Here is a 24698-nt window from a genome sequence, read left to right on the forward strand (position 1 = left end):
TGAAAAGGTTTGCTGTACCTTAAATGTTTTCTCCAAGAACTGACATAGTAATAGGCACTGTGGATAAATTAAGTGTAGGCAAGGAAACTGTATGGGTAAAAGATGTTCACAGCTAACTTTATTCAATGCCTTAATTATGATTTTTTTTTTCTTCACTGCAATAAGACATGGCAGTTATTTTACTTACATTCATGCATTCTGCTTGAGCACATACTTACCTTCATTATTTATATACAACCAACTACCTTTTGTTCACTAACTTTCATTTTCCAAAGACCATCTGAAACACCTTAACTATAATAAATACTATTTTCTTCTGAAAAAGGCAGTAAAAATCTTTATTTATATGATACAAGAAACTTGGTACTTTTTTGAAGGTTAAGTCAGATGCCATTCCATGTGTTTGAGGTCCACAGCTTATACCCAACAACAGGTTTAACATAAAAAACTGAGTGCTGTCCTGGTACTTGCTGACAAAATTAAGCTCAAAACTTTTACTGTTTCCATATGGAAATTTTCTGAAACAGCGTCCATTTCTAAAATGCGCCAAAAACATCAAGTGGGAAAGAAAAACAAACTGTTCAGCAGTGAGACCAACAGGTCCTTCACTTCATTTCACATCATCTTGAGGAGATCAGTTTCTTCTCCTGGAACAGGATGCAGTTTCATGACATGAAAATCTGACTGTTGGGAAAGAGGTTTTTGTATCTGCCAAAAGCAGAACTGCCGATTATCACCTTCACCCTGGCTGTGCCATCTTCAGGCATGACTTCCACCTCCTGAACTGTTGCTTCTTTATAGAGCCAACTGTAAATGTAAAAGCATATTAAGGTATCTTAAAGGTATGACACGCTGCACAAAATGTGAACCTTGGTCTAGGTCAAAAGGCTCCTATCCAGATAATATTTTAAAAGATGAAGTGCTTTGCTTCACTTCTCCAGTGTATCTAGTAGGGCTATTTTTTGTCAACAGGTCACAAAACATTGATAATTATCTCTGTTATTCTTAGTGCAGATTCAAATCAGTATGATATGAATTGAAAAGTTTAAGACATGCATGATTAAGTGTTTAATATTTCTCCAAGTCCTTAATACAATTCAGAATTATTTACCTTAGCTGAGGTCCCTCTAAGTTGATGTTAACTGTTAGAATCATCTTCCCTGTTGCTGTCAGTATTTTTTTCTCTATTTCTTGTTTCAGTTCTTCTAAACCATGCCCATGCAGAGCAGAAATAGCTAAAGCATTTTCTTCAGTGGGTTTATACCTGAAAGAAAATTAATTGCTAGCACATTTATTAATGAAGATTAGATTGTGATAATATTCCAAGCATGGACAATTTAACTGAGTTATTTTATAATGACACCTTCTACAGAGTCCACTTCTTGTATGACTCAAGTGATTTCTTTGGTAATTAAAAGATAATTCATTTTCAGACCACAGTTACATATGTAGAATATTGAGAAATGCTATTAAATATATTCTGAAGCGTGCGATCTCTTTTCTAGACTAAGAATTAAAAAGCTTCCAGAACATAAGAAATGTTTAAGTACACTTAGCATCTCTTGCTTACCTTTCTATCAAATCCACTTTGTTATGAACTTCTACCATTGAGTCCAGTAAGTGGCTAGGAAGATTAAGATTTCTCAGAACTGACAGAACAGTTGCTTTCTGGAGGATGGTTTCTGGATGAGTAATATCCCTCACATGAACGATCAGATCCTAGCAAAGATCAATATACAACACCTGTTACCAGGCTGTAGAGATTGTATACCATTTTTGCATTGCTAATTCATGTAAAATACTTTCCTCTCTATTGGATAATACACTGGCAGATTAGCACTGTAAAATTAACTACTAAAACAGTACTACTGTTTCTTAGGTCATGATGGAAGAAAATCTGTAGCAGCTTAGTCTTTCACTGCTAGTGAGCACAAACTGCCTCCAACAAACCTGAAGCAAATGTTGTCAATCAAGCTAGCTACAGAATCAGATTTCAAATAATTGATCCATTTTTTTTCAAAGCCAAGGCTTTGTAACAATAAGGCTTCAAAAACACTGGAGATTAAGAAGAGTGGTCTCTAAAAAAAACTTTCAGAAGAGTAATAGCTGCTAAACTTTCAAAAACAAAAGGAAAACCCCCCATGTAACTTGTAATTCTGTTTTTACATTCAAAATATAGAAGATTATCCTTATGCTTAGCTCCCAGGATACTATTACTGGTGCTTCACTTAAAAAGCTTAATACAAAAGTTACCAGTTTCAAGTGTATACACGTTTGCCATGATAAAAACCAAGCAACCAAACTCAACATTTGCATTCAAATTGTTTCATCATCTTTGCTCAAGACATTGCTTTAAACTTTTGAAAAATAATTAGAAGTAAATTTCTTGCCTTTCATTTAACACTTCAAAGTAAGTGACAAACAGGATGGTTTCAGCCAGCTTTTGAAAGCCCTGCTATTACATGGTGAAGTCTGATCTTTAGCAGCATTCTGGCACCTAGCTACCACTGAATTTCATTACCTTTTATGATAAAGGATTTTTGTTTAAATATCTGTGTGTATCTATGCAGCTTTACACTTCGTTATAACACAGGAAAATAACTTTAATGAGAAAATAATTGGAAAAGTACCTTTATATTTATTACATGCTGCCTGCATCACATCACAATCACCCACTTGTGGTTCTACAGGAAACCTTAAGTAAAAATCAGATCATTTCAGAGGCTCCATTTCATTTTTAACTCCCAGGAAAGCTAGCTTTGACTGACTTGGATGCACTGTTCAGATATTTAATCAGAAAAATCCGGTTTATCTGGTTTAAGTATCATGGAGGAGGACACATATACTCCCAATACGCCCTTCTGAAATCTCTTAATATCTGTATGTTCTGCATAATTAAAGTATAAGAAAATTGGTTTATTTTAAGATACTTACATCATTATCTTAGGAGATTACTATAGTCAGCCAGATACTTTGCTAAGAACAACATGTCAATTAACTTCTCCTGTTTTGAAGGGGTGAGGATTATCTAAAAGGAAATTAATTTTATTTCTCAATTTTTATAGTCGACTACTTACTGAGTAAGCCACTTCTTCTAGGGTAGCTGAAAAGGACTCAACCAGATTATGTGGAAGATCAGTCAGAAACCCAATGGTGTCAACATAAATAACTGCCATATGTGAGGGCAGATAGCCAGCATGGGCTGTAATATCCAGAGTGGCAAACAGCTGATCCCTGGGTTGAAGTCCTGCTTCCCCAGTCAAGGCTTTGATCAAAGTAGTTTTCCCTAATTAAATAAAAAAAGGACAAGATTTTAATGGCTTGTTCCAAGTAAAATTTAATTTGCAAGGCTCAGGTGAAATGTATGATGTAACATATATCTTCACATCTATTTTAGTCGTTTAATTGTAGCTTGTGATCAGTTTTTTATATGATGGTAAGAAATCCAAAGACAGTCTTACATTTTATAACCTGGAATTCAGTTTAAGATCATGTATGTCATCACCTACTGGTATCTACAGCTGTGCTGTGAAATCACAAGATGATCAAAGACTGATTTGACCTGCAAAGTGACCTACCCACATCTCTCAGCTGTAAGACTCTCTCAAGAGCACTGCCATGACAGCATTTAGGAAGCATGCACTTACACACTCCCCAGTGCTTCTGCTGTCAAATAAAATAATTTACTTGCTAAATAAAAAAATAAACAGAAGCACTAATAATATATACCTTATTAGGCTGAGGCCTTTATTGGGCATTTCCTCATGAACATAATACTAGAGACATTTATTTGACTCAATGAATATTTCACATATTTTATCACTGAAGTGCTCAGTATATAGGCTAATTTAAGTATTTCAATTATGTCTATACAAAATCTTTATATTTGAATCTTCAGTTTTAAAAGTATGGAAGTATGACATTTAAGAAAAATATACAGTATAATCCAAACCTTTGAGTATACAAGTTACAAAATTAGTACAAGGTAGGTTTTTCAAAGGAGTTGAACAAGAAAATGAAATTGTCTTAAGATAATGCAACCTGAAAAAAGTGTCTAGTCCAAACTCTATTTATGCCTTGTGTAAGAATTCACTTGTGTAAGCTAAAAAACCAAATCAAACCAAACCAAAAAAAGCAGAAAAACCCCCTTTAGCTTTATTTAGATTCTCCTATGAACACATCTCAGAATGCTACACATAATCCATGAAAAGCTGCAGTGCTCCTTAAGCAGGTTTCTCAGATCAATAGCCAACTTTCAATTGTCTTCCTGTGCCTCAAGCCTCCATGGTGATCTAAATTCCCATGTGCTTTTCTGTACCCATTCTGATCAAGCCGTAGAGATTCATATAAAGGGGCATTAACAGTGCACTCTTCAGCACTGTATATAAAATCTTTTTGGCACAATAGGTGCTAGGCATTTCTCCGGACTGAAAAAACCAAGCAGCTTAATTTGCTTTCCTAACTATATCCTAACTGACAAATATTCATTACACAATTAAAGAAACTAATTAAAATACGAAGCCTATTCACACACAAGTGAGATTCTGGCTAGAGTTTCTAATTAAAAATTAGACAATATAAGCTCTTTTGTGTTATGATTTCAGGAGGTTTTGCTTACCACAGTTGGTATAGCCCATTACTGAGACCATCGGGAACTCACACTTTCTGCGCTGAGTTCTAAGTAAAGCCCTTTTTCTCCTTAGTTTCTCCAGGGCATTCCTAATTTTAAGTTCTTTTTCTTTCAATACACGATTCTGTGTTTCTAGAAATGTTTCACCTGAAAAAATACAAATGGAGAACTGGCAGAATAGTTTACAAGGGAAACTGTAAAGATGTATTTGGAAATCAAGTGAGTTAGCACTAAGGCTTGTGAAGTTAAAAATAAGCGCCTAAAGCTACATATTCTTGCCTAAGAAAGTGAATAAGTAATTATAAAACATACACTAACCACTCTAAAAAATCCATGTACACTTATGAACAATCCCTGTGGCAGCAGTCAGTCCTTGACCACTTACTGAGCCACTACAGACTCAAACCTTATTATTTAACTTACTTTCCAATAAATTTTTGTACATTTGTTTAATTAGATGCTTAAAACACTGTTTTCCTCCTGACCTCCTCCAAATAAGATGCAACTGAATTTGTTTAAAGGCTATGGAGAAAAAAATCCTCTAATTCATGAGAATATTTAGACCTTACCTGAGCCCATGATGTATCTTGAACCACCTCTCTGCTGATCTCGCTGAGACACCTCACTTTTCAGATTTGACCTGGCAGCAGAAGCAATTTTCTTTAATCCAGTTATACTAAAATGCTTAAAAATGGTGAAGGAGTAGTGGTATTCTGACAGTACAAATAAAACCACTAAATGACTGAGTTGTAAATAAAACCTGCTCATGGCAAGAAGCCTGGAGAAAAAAAATCCAGATTTTCCTGGCTCAACTGTAGCTTGAAAAAGCATACAACTCTCTCAGTAAATTATAATTGCTATTCTGAAATTTCAGAGAGCCAAAGATACCTCTGATACATCCACTGCCATGTACACATTTCAATGCCACATATGGAAAATTTAAATATAAATTAATCTTCCTTGTTTATAGATTTCCTTATTAAACTCAACAATTTCATATATGGGATACACATATCCAATTCCTACAGATCCTTGCAATCCATCTTCTGTCTTAGAAAGGACCGGGACCTTTACATGAGAAATACATTTTGTAAGATTATTGAACATATTCTGGTTTTTGCCTGTCAGCACTGCAGAAGCTTAAAATAATGACATTATAGTAAATAATTCTATGCTCTAATCAATCACTGAACACCTATGTATTTTTTCTTTATAGTAAATATTGCTGGTTTTTGTTACTGTAAATAAATAGTCACTGAAATGTATAGATATGAGTATGTGATTTGCACAGCTTGAGGTACCTGAGAAGTGGAATTTCAGCCAATGCTACCTGCAGTTTTGCTTCCTTTGTCCGGGCGTTACAACGAAAGATGTGAAGTACCACGGTGTATCTGTCAAAGACTTGCACGCCCCAGGCATCTTCCAGTTCTTTCTTTAGCCATGTAAGACAAAACAACCGAGATGTCTTCTGTCCCCTACAGTATCACTAGATCAACTCCTACACAGCAAGTACAGTTAGTCAGCTGGTGGACACTTGAACTCGGGGGATCTCAGGATTCTATTGCAATGGACGGACAATCATTATGAGCATGCAAAGTCGAAATTTGGTTGACCACAAAGAGAGGAGTTAAAGAGAGCTTAGAAAGTAGAACTTATGTCTTGGCCCATCAAATTCAGCGAGAATACTCCCATTGCCCTTTATGGATTCTTGCAACAGGTCTTAACAGTGTATCTCAGAATCAAGAATGTCAGTGGTTAAATCCTTGTAAAAAATAATTATGAAATACTGGATTGGGAAAGGATAGGGATAACACAGGAGAAGAAGAAAGATTACTAAAACTTGCGAACAAATAGAGGAATGCAGGAAAATTATTTAATAGCAAGCTTTTAATGAAATACTTAATAAACCCCCAACCAACCCAAACCCCTCAGTCTTGCTCTAATTCAGCAAGACACTTAAAGTATGCATGCAGTAGTTTCCCTATGCCATCTCTAAAATTCAGAATAATTGTTGTATACATGTTCTCAAACACTTTCTTTAATCAATCCTTTAATTGCTCTTAAGATCTATATTTGTGAAAAGAAAAAAAATTTAGCAAATCTAGTACTAAAAGAATTCATACTATAAAATAAAGAATTTTCCTAAAAACTAGGAAATTGAAATGAAGCCTTTTAAACTTCCCTTTCATCAATAAATGGAAGCACTTGAGACAACCATCTATTAGCGATATGTGTCATCTCTTCATTTTATAATTAGGGAAAACATTCAAAACTACCAGCAAAGCATTAATGTTTGCTTGCAGAGTTTGCATACACTTTACACCCCGCATGATGCATGAAATAAAAAGTTTTTATTTCAGCTTGTCTAAGAGTATCTGTGGTTCATGTACCAGTTGTTTTACTGCCAGTGTTAAAATACTGGAGTGTGCTGCACCCCTCAATGTTTCTTTTTAAGGGCTAGGAATGAAAGTTTAACTATTTGAAACATTCAACTATAAGCTTGCTCTGAATTTACACCTCATATTCAAAATACAATTCAGCATCCACAGCATAGGAAAAAAACTATGCTATCCATTACAAGTATAGAAACTTGAGCACATAGCTAATCCAAAATGTTGACATTCTTCTTAACAAAAGCTGTGTTAACACCACCATTTTGTAAAAAACCCCACTGAGTAACTTTTTCAACACTTTAAATAGGGCCAGTGGAAAATGTGGGAGCAGAGTCTGTAATAAATTATACTAAGCTGCTGGAAAATTTCATGCACAAGAGCTGGAAACATATACATATATATATATATATAAACTGGACAAATGCAGTAGATATTATGATTCTTTCCAACAAAACTCAGTCCTGGTGCTTCATATTTGCAACATTTGCAAATTGAGAATCTTAACTGACCACTTCTCATAACATCAATAGCTTCCAAACAATACTGATGCAAAGAATATGATTTGATATTATATTTAATTACCTTTGTTAGTGAAGATATTCTTTCCACATTCAAGAAGACAGCTGTCACATGGGGCAATTTTTTAATCTTTTCTAAAAGATGGATAATGATTGCAAAATACAGTGTTAAATGTCAACCTCTTTTTAAAATGCCCAGACTATAAACCATTTTTCACTGAGCAGAATGCTCATAGAACATCAAATGGCACCATATTCTTTGTTCATAGAGCAGTTGTAATTGCTAATTTAGTACTGTACCAAGAACAGCATCAGTGTCACTTATGTCAATCACATAAACTTATGGACTGAGTTGCCTCAGACATTTTCAGTGAGCAGGGGTTATGTCTATTCTGTGTTGCTTTTGCAACCTTAAAAATTCTTTCAAGTTTGTCTGCAAACCTGTATGATGGATAAACAAAATTCTCCCTCTCTTCAGCTCTCACACCTCTCCTTGAACAGTTTGGCTGCAAAAGTCTTCCATTTAGAGTGATGCAGTGCTGAAAGATCTCAGTCCTTACCTGTCAAAACCTGAAAGTTTCCTTTGCCAAAAACAAACTTCTTGTTGGGATTTTTTGTAGGAATAATTATTTTATCTAAAACTGTCCAGTTCTGAAGGGTATCTACAAGAGCAACGGCTTCGGCAATCTGTAATTCAGCTTCAGGAACATAACAATAATAGAAAAAAGAAATAAAGGTTACAAGGTACCATCATAACTCCGCTCAGATCTCCAATAACTACAGTACATGCGTCAACATGGAAAGACTAAGCTACACTGAAACTCTGCTAGGGTATTTCCTTTAACTTCTAGCACAAGGAGCGAAGTGTCTTACCTCTAATCAGAGTAACTGAACAGTTTGATGCAATTTTATCACACAAAGCATCTTTCTGCTGGTATATATTATTTCTGTGGTTGTTGGTTTAGAAGAATTTTTAATCGTACTGTCAAGAAAGAAATCTCCAAGCTTTTTTTCCTCACTAAGTGAAATGAATAACTAGCTGGAAAATCTGTTATTTCAGATGAGCACAAAGCCACACAATTAACACCTCGGTGTTTTGCAGCAATAATTTAGGAATTATGGGATATCCTGCTGCTAACTTCCCAGCCACTTATTCATAACAGACCTAAACTGGTTTGTGACTTGCTAAAACCAGCAGATTTGAATCCTGTATTCCGGTTCATCAATTACTTTTGAGTTTTTAACATTGACATTGCAAAGCAATGATTTTTGAGGACTTTGTGAAATCATGAACACTACACGAGGATATCAGATCAGCAGATCTAGGCTTGATATGCCAAACTTTTCCTCTTCAGAACAAATGTGTCAAGTTTCTCTAGACAGCAAAACATAACATATATGAAATAGGTTACATTGGTCCAAAAGGTAATATATTTTTAAAGATAATTATGATCCACTTTCTCCTCATATTGTTTATGTTTCTTGTAAAATACAGAGATTTCCTGTAGTGTCTGTGGTGTTTCAACAATCATTCCAAAACATTTGTTCAGACATCAGGCTCTTCATCTGGAGGGCCTAAATAAATGGAAAAAGACCATTGCTATTCTTCTGTATGTTTAGACAGAAAGATGCCTTCATATTTTACCTACTTTTCAGTTGTAAAATTGTCACTTAGGTAAATTCTGAAAAGGTTAAAAACTTCATTCTGCAATGCGACAATTTGTTATAATTAGCAGCTTAATAAAACTAAACAAGATTTAGGTTCATCACATAATAAATTGGAATAAAAGAGTAAGTATCATATATAACCTCTTGCCATCCAGAAGGACATGAACAGGCTCAAGAAGTGGGCCCACAGAAAACTAGTGAGGATCAACAGGAATCAGTGCAAGGTCCTGCATCTGGGTCAGGGCAACCCCCCAGTATATTCATACAGGCTGGGGGATGGACAGATTGAGAGCAGCCCTGCTGAGAAGGACTCAGGGGTGTTGGTGGATGAGAAGCTGGACATGACGGAGCATTGCGTGCTTGCAGCCCAGAGAGCCAAATGTGTCCTGGGCTGCATCAAAAGCAGTGTGGTCAACAGGGCGAGGGAGGAAATTCTGCCCCTCTGGAGTGCTGCATCCAGCCACAAAGATGATCAGACAGGTGCAACCTCTCCTGTGGGAAAAAGCTGGGAGAGTTGGGGTTGTCCAGCTTGGAGAAGGCTCCTGGGAAGACCTTTTTGTAGCCTTTCACTACTTAGAATGGGCTTATAAGAAAGATGGAGACAGACTTTTTAGCAGGACCTGTTGCAGTGGTTTTAAACTAAGAGATTTGATTTAGATTTGATATATGGAAGAAGGTTTTTACAATGAGGGTGGTGACACACTGGAACAGGTTGCCTGGAGAGGTGGTGGTCCTGTAAACACTCAAGGCCAGGTTGGATGGGGGTCTGAACAACCTGGTCCAGCAGAAGATGTACTGGCTCATTCCTGGGTGGTGGCAGTGGGGGGTGGGGGGGGGGTCAGACTAGATTTTTAACCCTTTAAAGGTTCCCTCCAAGCCAAACCATTCTGGTTCTATACATAAAAAGCTAATTTACAAGATGCTTTAATCCTTACTATTACAGCTTCATAATTAGACAAGTGTTTGAAGAAAGCATCAAATTCATCATGTATCTTAATTGTGTGTGATTAATGCATATATATTAGCTAGTTGCAAGGATTTCTGAGAGAAATCTAATAGTAGTCCTAAAAAATGTCCTTACAGAGGAATTAATTATTGGTGACTGCATCACTAAGTAACTGCATTAAAGTACGTAAGTCCCTGAGAGGATTTATACAAGACTTCATCTTCACTGCACTCTCTTCTCTGGACAAAAGGGTATTTCTGCTCTTCAGCCAACTTCTGGGCAAGCCTAAGGCCAAGGGACTCCAGCCCACCTGGGCAGGCAGCGCGGTTGATGGCTGAAGGCAATTAACATCGTGCTAATAAGGGGGACACCCGGCTGTTTCCCTGACCAACCTGCACTGAGGCGTTCTGCCGTCCAAAATACAGTTTGAGTGATTTGCAAGTCAAAGCACAGGCCTGCCAACACTCACTAACAGCTCCTTGTCTTAGAAGTTGTCAAAGAAGGAAAGAGTGACCGAGACCTTCCATCCAAGCCTGTACTTTGCAAGCCGCATTTCGCGGTTTCACCGCTGTTAACAGCGGGTCCACTTCACACTAGCGGCCCTAGCCACAGAACCAATTCGGTTGGAAAAGACCTCTGAGATCATCGAGCCCAAGCCGTGACCGAACACCACCATGTCAATAGCCCATGGCACTGACTGCTACCATCAGTCTTTTCTTAAACACCTCCAGGGCCAGTGACTCCACCACCTCCCGGGGCAGTCCATTCCAAACCGCCTGGATGCACTCCTAGCGCTCTGGGAGCCCGCCCGCCCCCCGCAGCCCCGCACCCGTGGTGAGCGGCGACTTCTGCGGGCCCCACTTGACCGCGGGGTGCACGATGGCAACGCGCTGCGCGCCGGGCCGCGGGGCCAGCGGAGACGGGCCCAGCAGCTCCTCCAGCGCAGCCTCATCCTCCACTTCTTCTTCTTCTCCATCCCCGCCGCCTCCCGCCGCCCCGTTCCACAGCGCTCCGCCGCCCGTGCCCGGCGGGCGCACGGGGGCCCGGAGCGGAGCGGCGGCGCTGAGCGGGCGGGCGGGCAGCGAGCAGCACCGGGGCGCGCCCAGAGCCGCCGCCGCCCGCCGGCAGCACAACAGCAGGGAACACGAGAGGCGACCGGGCCCCATCGGCAGCGCCGGGCCCGGGGCGGCGGGGAGGGACCGTCACCGGCCGCGTCTTTCCGGCCGCTGCGGAAGCGCCGCCGCCCGCCCATGCGACAGCGCTCCCCGCCCCTGCCGGGCCCAGCGCGGCCGTGATTGACGCCGGGCCGGTGCCGGGCCCGGGCCAGCCGCGCCGGGCAGCGCCCGGGAAGGACGGCGGCCGTGTCGGTAGGTTTAATTTCTTTCTGATTCATCCTCCCCTGCGGCCGGGGGAAAGGAAGGGGGGCTGTTTCTGCTTTGGTTTGCTTGGAATTTAGTCTCTTTGTGTACCTTTCTTGACAGTTTTCGGCCGCTGTTCCGCCCGCAAAAGCCGAAGAGCTGTTAAGTTTTTAACACTCTCCATTTCGGTGAAAATTCCTCAGAAGGTCGTGTCGGCTTGTTTGTGCTGCTGAAATAATGTAGCGGAAATGATAGCCGAGCCCAACGCAGCCAGTAACCTTCCCAGCCAAAAGTAAGACCCGGCACAGGTTGCCTATAAAATCTATTGGTAAATTAGGGTGCAGTCCCTTGGGTTTGTGCCTTGCAGATACCGCGGCAATCTACAGTCTGTCGTCTTGGGTGGAAAGGGGAAAAAACGGATTTGCTGTGCATTGTGCTTTTTTACTAACATCTTCATTTTATTTCCTTTTATGTACTGTTTAGCATTTTCTTAATGTAGTGTTTAATGCTGTTTGACAGGGACGTTGGTCTTACAAGCTTTTCTGTGCCTTATTCACTCAGTGGAAATGAACCTGCCTTCAAAAAAAAAGGCTGATTAATTGTGAGTGCATGTGCTCCATTCAGTGGGGAATTTGGGGATGCTGAGGGGGAAGAGCGCTAAGTAGTCTGTAGGCTCCCTGTAGGCATTGATGGGGGCATTGCTTCTCTATATATTGTTTTTTATCAGGGATCCATCAAGTCTTCTTCCTTTTATAATGTATTTTTCAGTCATCAGTTGAGATGATCTAAAGTATTCATATCGTTGTCAGTCATGCACTGACAATGGTAATTAGAAGTTCTACTAGAATAAATATACATGATTAAAAGGTAAAGTTAAAACATTTGGGTATGTCTTGTTTGGTTTCAAAGAGTGCAGCTTCTTAGATGTCCAGTGTTGCGTGCTTTGAACTCATTGCAGTCCAGTCTTTGCTGATCCTGTCACCTTCTGATCCAATTTGCTTCTCATATTTTGCTTCACTGTGCTCTAATGAAAGCTGAGAGTTGTAGCCTATGATGACATGTGTAGCTTCCCATATGTCCTTTCCAGTATGTTTCATCTGAAACCAGCCTTTTAGCTTCAGAAGTGTTAGGCAGGCACATGGCAGTTGCTTACTGGAGCTTCTTATGTTGCTTCTAAAAGATGAATCAGTTGTTTTGAAATTTATAATTTTAAAAATGTACAGGTAGGATTCTTTCAGTAACATAGATTAATTGTTCCTGTCCCACAGCAGAAGGAATATATTACCTCCTTGGTAAAGAGGTAGTTTTCTTTTCAAGTTTGAGTCACCAAATCTGTTCTAAATGTTTATTAAGAAAACTGAATTCAGAAGTTATCACAGTAGTATCATGTCTGAGGATTAGATGTGGCACTTGGCTTCCTTTGTACTTCAAGTGTTTTATCTTATCAGTAATACTTCAAGTGCTAGTGAAAGGACCATATTGTGGCAGGAACACAAGGTAAAAATGAATATCTGAGCCATATGTAACAGGGTATAAAGGTGGAAGTAGAAATGACATTCTGCTTATGCTTCCTTGCTGGTTGCTGATGGAAGCAAACTAAATGGCTAAGACCTGTTTCTTCCAGTGCATGAGGCAGTGAATATATGAGTGCAGAACTGCTCAACATGGTGTAGAATAACAAGGGGAGGAAAAAAACCCCAGCTAGTTCAAAATTTGTCAAACCTACCGTTGCACTCCTGTAATTGAAAAGATGTTAAATGGAGTTATGTATAGGGATTGCTGCAGAAGTGATCCCTCTGTCTTCCTCAACTAGATAGAGTAGTTTCTATTTTGCTTAAGAAGATAAGAGGACGTCTTAATTCTTTTAACAGTTTCTTCAACAGAAATGTAGTTGTGCAAATAAAAGTTCCATTAAATATCCTGTTTAATTGCTCAGTTGGTTTCAAGGGGTTCAGTTTCTAGGTGCTGGTCTAGTTTCTGCAAGTGCTTGTGCCTGCCTTATGAATAGCCTTACTGGAAATGACAGTATTAAAAGCTACCAAAAAAAAAAAAAAAAAAAAGAAGAGAAAGGAGAAACATGACTATAAGTAGTATCTGGATTTTAAAAAACAACTACTTTTGTCTAAATTGTCTGTTGTTGCCCAGTGCTTCCCGGGGCATAGCTATGTGCTGCAATGCACTGGTAACCAAATCAGTTCAGAAACTAATTAATATTAGCATTTGGTGCCTAGTTAAATTTGTTGAGTGTTTAAGATGGATGTTTAGTGTCATGTGTGACAGTTACTCTAACAGGTTTCACCCCAGATGAGTTTCATTTGGTGTTGGTAGCCCAGCATGAGAGGACTATAGTTCTGTGGTCTTCCCACTCTTGCAGATTTTGCTGAGCTTTGGTAACATGCTGTTCCATATGCCAGGCATTTCCTTACTTTGTTGGGCCCCTTTTGCTACAAGTACATTTTGTCTGACAGAAGAGACTAAGCAAATAGCACAAGGCCAGTAGATACTGTCCAGAGTGCTGTCCTTCAGGATGTTCTTGGGAAAGAGAGGCATGAATTAAACCTTCAAAGAAGTGTGTTCTAGACAGAGATACTAAAGGCAGTACGTGATCAGACAAGTCCTTGACGGAACTGTCCTGCAGCAGTTCTGATTTTTGAATTATTTAAATGTTTTAAAACAACTTGGACTCAAATATAGTTTCTATAATCAAATGCAGTGCATTTATCTTCATTATGGGATGGAGTAAGTTGCTAAATAGTACTTGTAAACAATTCAGGAAAAGGTTTTGAAGGTGTGTTGAGTGTTATGTTGAGGTACAATGCAGAAACTGGTAACCCATGTTACTATGGTGCTGGCTGGCACCTGAGTTGTAGTTCCAGTGAAACAGTGCAAGTAAGTACCTGTTAGTCCAGCCCCACAGTGTTGCATTCTGCTTTGAAATCAAGAGTGAAAGGATTTAAACACATAGGAGAAACAGCTCCTTGACAAACATGTTTGGATTCTTTTTGGTTTTGTGGTCTGTAGAAGAATCTGGGAAGAGCAAACTGGCATCAGAAAAGCAATATGTATTGCTGTCCCTTGCTGTTTGTTCTTTTCAGCGAGGAAGTCTCTGGTGGTACTTGGAATACTTAATCTCAGTGGCTCACAATTTTAAATTAAAGAAGACATTTGAAAACTTTTGTGAATGATTCCGTATAGAATGCTGACTCATCTGGGAGCTATAGTTTATCCCACTTTCCACATGCAGAAGTCCAGACAGCTGGTATAAGGATTGGTTCATCCTGAATTATTTTCCTTGCTTCCACCTATCAAACACTGTGGCACATTTTGAACTTTTCTACAACAAGTAATTAATGGAATTTAACTTTCATGGGACTTTTCTCTGTAGGGAAGGTAAGCATTGTATTTAGAAATTTTACATACTTTTGTGCGATTTTATATTTATATAGAATTTTTATAGGAGTCTTTGGAAGCCTCATTCTACATCACTTCTTGAAGTGCCTCAATAGATCGAAAAAGTAAACAGAGACATGTTTAAATAAAAACTTCTCTCTGCTCTTACCAACAAAATAACATCAGGATCTTGGTCCTGCAGCTAATGCTATTCAGTCTCAGATTTTGCTTTGCAAAATCTTGGGAAGAAGATGCTTATCTGGCATTGATAAACCTAGGTGGAGTTGAGCTGTCTCTGCATCCATAGAACAGTTAATTCTCCATCTGTGTTAGCCAGCACTGGATATTGGAGAGTAGGCTGCATCTGATAGTGTAATACACTGTTTTTTTTGTTTGTAAAGTGGTCACTTGTGTTAGTACACTCTCTTGTTGCAGTAGTATCACGAAAATAGAAGTAATTGTACACTCTCATATTTACTTTCTTTTTATGCCTTCTTGTAGTACAAGTCAACTGGCTTCATGTCCTGGCCACTGTAGCTTAAAAGGAGGCCATTGCAGCCAGCTTCCAGTACTGGACCTGCTGCACAAGTGGGATCCAGCTCGTCTACTCAAACATGACCTTTGGCAAAGCACAGTGTTAGCATTGGGATTGATGAAAAATGGCATGGTTTCATTGCAGATAAATGTATGGCTTCAGATCTCCCAGAAGGTGCATCTTTTTTTATAAAATTATTCCTCCATGATGTTAGTAATGACATGAAAGTGAAGTTTTTTATGTGTCTTTTTTTCTTCAGCATGTTTTATAAGCAAAATAAAACAATTTATTCCTCTCATTTTAGGTGTTGCCCTTCAAATGCCCATCAAATGTTACTGCCTTGTTTAGCTTAGGGCACCCACAGGGTGAATGCATACTTGTGTTATTGGTTCATAGTGCAAAGCTCTTAAGTCAACAAAGGCTGCATTAAGTCAACATTAGCTTTCTGTTTCATTTACTTATTTTATACTTCCTTGATATGTTTGATAGCTTTGCTAGTTTTCTAATTATCTGCATATCTTAAAGGAAAGCCAATAGTCTGAAAAAGGCCCCAAATTTCTGTTGTGCTTTGAAAGTTAGCTGTTTGGTTTTTAGTGACAAAATGTCACCACTTCCAAACAATTAATTAAAAATACTAAAATACACGTGTTTGCTTTTATTTTCTTCTGCTTTTGTCCCGAAGTGTGTAGTTCTGTGTACTGACTGCTAACCCCTTCAACATGTTTGTTACACCTTAGAGAGAATGCTGTCCATGATGAGACTGTGCCAGAGTCTGCTGCGCAGAATGGCAACTGTGTGAGAAATGGCAACCTGAAAACACCAGTAAGTCAATTTTAAAGCTTTTAAAAGTTTTAATTCTTTTCAATTGTGGAGTTTATTTTGTGTCTCATTCAGTTGCTACAAAATGGGGTATTACATACCACAATCACAGTGCATCTAAAAGCTAGTTACTGGATACAGCTTGACCCTCAAATTCCGTTGGCAGCAGAGCCTCAAGGCTGGCTTTTGAACCGTCAGCTCATTTCAGCATGTGCTTTTCCTTTGCTGTGCTTTGTGTGCAGCTGATGTTAATTTGTAGGTAGTGAGTTTAACCTATGAGTGAAAAGATATAGAAGAGCTTCTGTGCTTGCTTTGTATTCTTCAGAACTGACAGCTGTCACTGAAAATTGCCTTCTGGGTAGTGTGCAACTGTACAGAAGCTTCTTTTCTGTTATGTCTTGCTATGGTTATAACTCATTGTTGAGAGAAAAAATTCAAACTGTTAGATCCTTTCTTTCATTCCCTATTAGTATGGTTGTGTTTGGTAAGGATTTGTTGGGGCCCCTGGGGCATAACTGAGCAGCCTGATGAAATGATTACAGTAAGAGCAAAATAAACTTGTATCTGTTGTGTGTTGTGTTTTCTCATGCTTTGTTTACTTGTCTCGTTTCAGAGAGAGAAGCGGAAGGTCCGAGAACAGTGTGAAAACATAAGGAGGAATTCTACTGGTAACAGAAGAGTGAGCCAGCTGCAGAATGGCCAAGTGGTTGAGGCAGTTACCTTGTTTGAAGTGGTTAGCATGGGGAAGCAGGCCATGCAGGTATTCCTAGCACTGCGTTCTGAAAGCACTTGGTGGAGGGAGGATGGATAAACAGTGGTCATTTCTGTTATTTATACTGTGGAACATTTAAATTTTGGCTTAGGTGGGGAAGAAACATGTTTGATTGGAAAACTGCTGTGAGCATGGCTCTTGGAAAGAACATCTTGCAACTTCAAGAAATTAGTGAAAAGGTAGCTGTCAGATATTTAAAAAGAGGAAGGAAATTGTACCTAAACCGATCTTCCTAAAGCAATGCCTGAACATACAAAAAGATAGTTAGTTATTTAAAAAAATGAAGAAAAAATTCATCAGTAGCAAATTTTTGTTGTCCAGGATTCTGAAAATCAGGCCTTTCCTATTTTTTTTAAACTTCCCCCCCCCTTGTGCTTGCCTTTTGATATTTTTCTTTTACCTTTGTGCAAATGCAGTTTGCCAGCAGCTTGCATAATAGCCAGGTTCCCTGTGCATCCATATAGTTAACAACTTTCTTCAATGTGAGGAAGCCCACCTCCCCATATTCTGTGAGCACACGTATATATTGTCTTTGTATATGTGTATCAAAATCTGGAGACCCAGATGTTTTTTGATAGAGCTATACATATATCTCTAGTGTGTAGTGTCTGTAAGCAAAGTGTGTGTGTGTGTGTGTGTGCGCACATTCATATTTTGGATGCGAAACCTTCATTTTTCCAAGATATTTGTGTGGGTGGCTTTTGCTGTGCTACAGCTGTGTTAACTTCAATAGAGCTGCCTGAAGAGCTTGGCTTCTACTGTGCCAGCCATCATGGGAAGGCCTTGGAAAGGCAGCAGAGCTTGAGTTCTGTTGCTGCTGGAATTTATTCGATGTGTATGGAACTACTGGTGGGTTGAAGCCTGGATGGCTTGTCCCAGGAGATCCATATCACTTACAGTTTGTAGGCTGTACCACCCTACAGATGAAATTTGGAGTTGTTGTTGGCTTATGTGTAGTATGTGAACTGTTTCAAACCTACTGCACGAATCAAGTACTAGCGAAAAAGAGAACTTCCAGGATAAATTGCTAGTATAATACTAATTATTAGATGGTGCAGAGGCTAAATGTGCGTGTGGATTTTTTGTTCTGTTTGTTTGTTTTTAGATTAAACTGATTCTTCAGTGCTAGCAAGAATTCAGGAGGACAGTTTTTTTTTTTATATTACGTTTATTAAAACTGTGGTTATTTTCCCTGTTAACAGGAAGCAAAGCATCTGTGAAAGGCAACATTGTCTAAAGCAGTTTAAGACTTGAAAGAGTCTTTAGAACTATTAGATATGGGACAGAATTGCTTGGAGTTTATTCTTGTTTTTGTAATTTAATGGAGATGGAGCAATGTTCGTTTTTGTCTTTATTATGGGTATCCTCAGTGGAGTGCAGCAAACTGTGTTCACTTCCTGACTAATGAGTTTCTTTAATCTGTTCTAGTCTGTAGTAGTTGACTGGATTGAAGCTTACAAACAAGACAGGAATGTGGCACTTCTGGATCTCATCAACTTCTTCATTCAGTGCTCAGGCTGTCAAGGTAATTTGCCCTTTTCATAGCCTTTTCCACTGTCTGTGTGTGAGAGTAGTCTGAAGTGTGCTTTCTGAAATGGAATTTTTCTCTCCAGTAAATCGTGTACTTGTAATCTGTATTGTTCGTTAAGACGAACTCCAGATGGGCAGGCGAAATAGAGAAGAATGCTGCTGGTTAAATTCTTTGACGCTGTGCTTGCAGCATTCCAGCTCTGAGAGTTGTATTTGAACAAGGTTTGCAAGGTCAGGTTTCTGAAGTGGCATGTCACATTGCTTTGCAGAATCCCCACATAGGGACAGTGCTTTTGATGAGTGTTCTAATTAAAATCCAGTGTTTCAGTTGCCATTTGTTTTATATTTCCTGGTATCTTTTGTTTTGCTTGTATCTTTGTTTGAGAATAAGCAGCTAGCAAATTCAGCTCCCTGCTTTGGTGGCTAGAAAAGCAATCTCTTGCTCCATTGCAGTTGCTTTTACTAGGGGGTTGTGAAGCTTTCTGTTTCATAACAAGCATTGGGGCACTGACTTCTGGGGACAGTCTGCTAGTAGTGAAGTGCTTCAGGATGTCAAGTATGAGTTTGAAGAAAACTGTCCTGTTAGTTTGAAACTTCTGAGTGTATTTAAGCAGCTAGAAATGTACCTTTTACACTTCAGTTTTTTTCTAGGTCTTTGTCTAATATGCCTTCTCATATGGGAAATACTTTGGGGTTTTTGACTAGCAGTGGGCAAAATTTTAGTCAGTCCTTGAAGTAAATAAAAGAACAGAGAAAATAGCCTTTCCAGACAGTACAGAGCATTCTTCTCTAATGTGAATTTCAGTTTTGGTTCATCAGTACTTTTTCCTATCAATTAATTTGTGTATCTCTTTATAAATAATGTTGCCCGTACCAATGTACACATATAAAACAGAATTCCTCTTTCTTTGGTGTTTCTGAATTTAATAAAGTCCTTACTGTGGTTTGGACTTGAATAATGTTGTAGAGTTGTCAGTAATTCTTTTTAAAACACTACTTTTTTAGGCATGGTAACTGCAGAGATGTTTCAAAGTTTGCACAAGAAGGATGTCATGCGAAAAATGACAGAGACCTTTGATAAGGTAGGCACAGCTTTGATTTTGCGTGTCTTTTTTATATAAACAAGAGGCTCTACCTTAATAGCCAGCATGGATGGAATTCCTGCTGCTTATCAGGAGCTCTGTACCACTTCATTAATGTAGGAAAATAAACCTGGTTTTTTGCAAGAGAAATTTGGTGTTTAAGGACCCATTTTAGCAGCAGTAGGTTATGGGGTTTTTTTAAGTGACTTTTATTTTGAGAGTTTTATTAGGGCTATCTGACTGCAGTCTTCCTGAATCTTTCTCTTAGGAATTCTTTTGATAGTGACTTTGTAGAGGTAAATACAATGCAGCATTGCCACAGGTAAATGGTTTCTTTGGTATTTGGTTGATGGGTCCTTTAAAAAAATTCTAATATGGAGTACTGATAAGTTAATTCAAAGATATTTTTAGCTGATACTTTTATTTGAATACGTTCTTTCTGCTTTACTGACAATTACGATTTTTTATTACTGTATTTTGTCATATAGAAGAAGAAAAATGCATTTCAGATTTTTAGATAATTGTGAAAATAGTATCTCATTTCTTGTGGATTGTTAAGAAAAGTGCATATCTTTACATTGCTGTTTCACTGCTTGACTGCTCCTTGACTAATGGCAACATGAAATTTTCTGCAGTGCTCTCACAGTTGCTTCTGTGATATTTTTTCCCCATATTTGTCACCTCTGAATTGATTTGTCAAGCAGCAGCCATCAGCCTTGTTTTAACTGAACATTTCTCAAAGACCAGCTGCTGTAGAAATTCCCACAGAGGATGAATTTGCCAACACAGTTGTCTTCATGTTAGAAGTGTAGTAGCACTTGGGCTGATTTTTGACAGAAATGAACCGATATGTGTCTTGCCATATGAATTAGTAATCTGGCATTTCTTTGCCAACTAAATTAGCCCTGAATAACACTCATGGTAGTGCAGGCGCTCTGGCAGATACAAAGATGTGATTAGTGTTATCATCAGCCTGGAAGTATTACAGCTCTGTAACCTTTTCACCTGTCTTGGTGGGCAAAAAGGCAGGTTCTGCAGTTGCCTTGGAAGCTGTATTCTTCATGTTCTGTAAAGAAAGTAAGTTCTCTCTTATCTTTTTCATAAATAAGATGGAAATGTAAGTTAGTGGTTTTAGTTAGTTGAGAAATAGTGCCATATGGGACTACTGTGATTTCAAAAACATTTTTTGAAAACTAATGACAGTAATAATGAAAGTAGTAATGAGAGTGGAGAATATTGCCAGATATCTGCTTGATACCATCTTGCCTTTGGATTTTTATTGTTTGTTTTTAGCATTCAGAGGGTTCATTCTTGATGATTTCAGTAATTCGACCATGGCATTGCTGTTCAGTTAATTAATAGCAGCACTAGATCCTTGTACCAATGCTTCCTCCTAAAATCCTCACTAATGTTGGTGGGAAATGTTAATGGAGTTGAGTTTGGCAAGAAATGTGAAGGGCAACAAGAAAAGAACCTACAAATACCTCAATAGCGAAAGGAAGCCCAAGGAAAACATGGGCCCACAGTTAAATGAGGTAGGGTCCCTTGTGACAAAGGACACAGAAGAGCCTGAGGTACTCAATGCCTTCTTTGCTTCTGTCTTTAATGGTAAGACTGGCTTTCAGAAATACCAGGTCCCTAAGACCGGAGGGAAAGTCTGGAGCGAAGAGTACTTTACTTACCCTCTGTGGAGGAGGGCCAGATTAGGTAACACTTAAATGGACTGAACCTGTGTAAAACTGTATGTTCTGATGGAATGTACCTAGGAGTGCTGAGGGACCTGTCTGAAGTCATCATGAGGTCCCTTTTGGTTGAAAGGTTGTGGTGACTGGGAGACGTTCCTGAAGTCTTAAAGAAAGCAAACATCACTCCTGTTTTCAAGAAGGGCAAGAAGGAGGATCTGGCAAACTCAAACTGATCAGTCTCACCTGGGAAGGTGAAGAAAACACTAATTCTGGAAGTAATTTCCAAACACATGAAGGATAAGAAGGTGATCAGGAGTAGTCAGCATGGATTTACAAAGGGGAAATAGTGCTTAACCAACATGATAGCAAACTGCAACGAAGAGAGTAATTTGGTGGATGTCTTGGTTTGAAAGACAGGTGTCTGCCTAGGAAGGCAGGAGTCTCCCTTGGAATGGAAGAAAAAAAATGCAACCCCCTTCCCTCCGAATTATTATAATTTTGAAATTAAGGGGCTTTCAGGCAAAGACAGGAAGAACAGGAATAGCAGTGCTTTACTATTATGTATCTATATGTGTATAACAAGTCAAACAAACAGCAACAACTCTGGCAGTAACAGCAAACAATCACAAACCCAGTGCCAGCCTTCTCGGCTGTCGGGCCCTTTCCCCTCGGGTGCAGTTCCGCTCGCAGCCGGCAGGGGCGCTGGCGGCTCCCGGTGAGCAGGGCAGGTGCGATGGTTCCCCCGCGGCTGCAGGGGGCGCTCCGGAGCGAGCTCGGGGAGCACGCGGCACCGGTGCCCTGGGATCCCGGGAAGGGATGGAACAAAGGCTTCACAAACTGCTGGGCAGCTGATCCCGGACTCTCGGGAACAGCAGGCTGGAACGGCAGGGATGACCACAAATCCCATGTGGCAGACGAGATGTATCCAAACTGCGGAGCTGCCGTGGGAACCCCTGGAGGTCTGGGCAGGCAGGGTGAGCAGGGCTACAGAGTAGTGAAGGCTCAAAGCAACGGCGGGGCAAGGCGGCCGCAGCCAGGCTCCCAGTGGGGCAGGGAAGGCGGGCTTGGGATCCCGGGGTCTCTCCGGTAGAAGAAAGGCAGCCGAAGAAGCAGCCTCTCTCTCCATCCAAACACCGAGAACTGGCTGCCCACAAACCCAGGTGAAAGAGAGTAGCCAGATGCACCCCACCTCTGTGGCTAGGTCTTTTGTTTTTCTTAAGCACCCAGTAATTTGTCCCCTGGCTGTCGGGGTTCCTTCCCCCCTGCCATGTGGCCCTGGAAGAGGGGCCCTGGGGGGGAGACATGGGGTTTCCCTGCCCCTGGTCAGCCTCGTTCCCCATTGGTTGTTTTGTGTTCCCCTGCGTGGGCAGGGACCCTCTGGTCCCATGATTGCCTCAGCTCCTCAGCAAATCCTGGCCATGTAGCTGGAGAAATAAACATTTCTCTGAAACATCTATCAAGAATCAGTCCATATATATTTCTTTTCCATGGGCCTCCTTGTTTGATACGTGTGTTACAGTATCCGCACTGTAACACCTGGCAACATGTATGGGGAAAATTCCTTTAAGAGAAAAAAAACCAGGAGGACAACTAAAACCCCAGCAGAAGTTGTTTTTCTTGACTTCAGTAAAACTTTAAACTCTGTCCTTCATAATGTCCTCATGAGCATGGTGGTGAAGTATGAGTTAGTGAAGTGGTCAGTGAGGTGGACTGAAAACTGGCTGAACAACCAGGCCTATGGGAGAATGATCAGTGGCAAAAGGTCCAGTTGGAGGCTAGTCACTAGTGTTCTACCCCAGTTTGATATTTGGGCCAGTGCTGTTTAACATATTTAATAATGAGCTGGAGCAGAGTTTAGTCTTAGCAAGTTTTCAGATGATACAAAACTGGGAGGATTAGCTGCTAGATCGGGTAGTTGTTCTGCTGTTCAGAGGGACCTCAACAGATTGGAGAGTTTGGCAGAGGGGAACCTCATGACGTTCTACAGCGGGAAACCCCGTGAACCTGGGGATGAATAACCCCGTGCACTGCTACACACTGGGGGCTGATTGACTGGAAAGCAGCTCTTCAGAGTAGGGTCTCTGTGTGGGTGACAAAATGAACACGAGCCAGCAACACACCCTTGCAGCAAAGTTGGCCAACAACCTCCTGGGCTGCATTAGGCAGAGCATTGCCAGCAGGTCATGGCGGGTGATCTTTCTTCTCTGATTGTACTACTGAGACTACATCTGGAGTGCCGAGTCAAATTCTGGACCTTACAGAGCAGGAGAGGGATGGGTTTACTGGAGTGAGTCCAGTGAAGGGCCACAAAGATGATTTATGATCTTTGATATGAGGAGAGGCTGAGAGAATTGAGCCTGTTCAGTCTATAAAGAAGCTGGCTCAGAGGATTCTCAGCCATATGTTAAAATACCTCATGTGTCAGACAAGGAGGAAGCACAACTCCACTCAATGGTGCACAGTGAGACAGTGAGCACAAAGGCAAGCCAAGATGGGCAATGTGCACAAACTGAAATGTACAGAATTTTAGCTGAACACAAGAAAACTTCTACTGTGAGGATGGTCAGACAGTGAAACAGGTTACCCAGAGAGGTTGTGGAGTCTCTGAAGATGTTATTTGACTGCACGTGGCATCACCTGCCACTGAGGGAACAGACATGTACTTTTAGGGATCTTTGACAGAATGTTGATGGCACCAATTGTAGTTACAATTAAAGCTTTATTTCTTAACACTGTGTTATGATTAGTATAGCACAGAATTTATGATTAAAATGGCACAGGATTTCTACAAGCAGAATCAATATAATAGCATAATATAGAATTTATAACATAGCTCAGGTCTCACTGTCCAGCAGGAGTTCTGGTCAAAGTTCACTTTGGCCTTGCAGTACCTTGATTTTATTGACAGTGCTCTGGGTGCTATGATGCTTCCCTGTTCTGTGACTGGCTCATCACCATGACCTCCCTGGCTGGATGCCTGGGACCTTCAAGGCAGGGAGTAATTGGCCTGGCATCCAGGAACCATGAGACTATGAGGGAGGGGAATTAATCTGTTTGATTTGTCTGCTTGGTTCACAGGACCTTCAGGGCCTCGTAATGAGGAAGAGGGAGTGAATGAATACATGACCTGCTTGGTCACAGAGAAGGGCTGCTTGCTACTTAAAATGGCATTAGTTATGCTAACCACGTCACCAGGGGTTGAGAGCAGAGGTGCTGGTCACACACAGCACTGGGCAGCCTACTCTGGCTAACCCTGCTTGAGCAGGTGGGGTTGGATTAGGTGATCTCAAAGAGTCCCTCTCAATTTCAGTCTTTCTGTAATTCTGTGAAAATTTGTACTGATACTGGAAGCAGATAATGGCTTTAATGTGG

At 40.2% G+C, this 24698-nt stretch overlaps 2 protein-coding genes across 3 annotated transcripts in view; one reads left to right on the plus strand and one right to left on the minus strand.

The window, feature by feature from the left end:
- Window positions 1-92: 92 nt before the first annotated feature.
- On the minus strand, window positions 93-11374 carry GTPBP6 (GTP binding protein 6 (putative)). Its single transcript, XM_042041724.1, has 10 exons — window positions 10985-11374; window positions 8102-8239; window positions 7606-7676; window positions 5932-6062; window positions 5200-5270; window positions 4619-4777; window positions 3078-3286; window positions 1571-1719; window positions 1112-1264; window positions 93-807 (listed from the first exon to the last, which is right to left on the minus strand). The coding sequence occupies exons 1-10, from the start codon at window positions 11319-11321 to the stop codon at window positions 666-668; spliced, it is 1560 nt and encodes a 519-aa protein (XP_041897658.1). The 5' UTR covers window positions 11322-11374; the 3' UTR covers window positions 93-665.
- Window positions 11375-11413: 39 nt separating this feature from the next.
- LOC121670831 (cohesin subunit SA-2-like) overlaps window positions 11414-24698 on the plus strand; it is a 62847-nt gene continuing 49562 nt past the window's right edge. The window contains exons 1-7 of one of the 2 annotated variants that reach the window (XM_042041679.1): window positions 11414-11522; window positions 11637-11805; window positions 15405-15612; window positions 16176-16260; window positions 16871-17017; window positions 18458-18554; window positions 19565-19641. In XM_042041679.1, the coding sequence (XP_041897613.1) occupies window positions 15587-15612; window positions 16176-16260; window positions 16871-17017; window positions 18458-18554; window positions 19565-19641 (432 nt within the window). In that variant the 5' untranslated portion in view covers window positions 11414-11522; window positions 11637-11805; window positions 15405-15586. The remainder of the gene's footprint in view (window positions 11523-11636; window positions 11806-15404; window positions 15613-16175; window positions 16261-16870; window positions 17018-18457; window positions 18555-19564; window positions 19642-24698) is intronic. The other variant, XM_042041670.1, reaches the window with a different exon arrangement.

Source organism: Corvus kubaryi, unplaced genomic scaffold (assembly GCF_017639235.1).
Source record: "Corvus kubaryi isolate FWS band 111438036 unplaced genomic scaffold, C.kubaryi_AGA036_p1.0 133, whole genome shotgun sequence".
Classification (NCBI taxonomy): domain Eukaryota; kingdom Metazoa; phylum Chordata; class Aves; order Passeriformes; family Corvidae; genus Corvus; species Corvus kubaryi.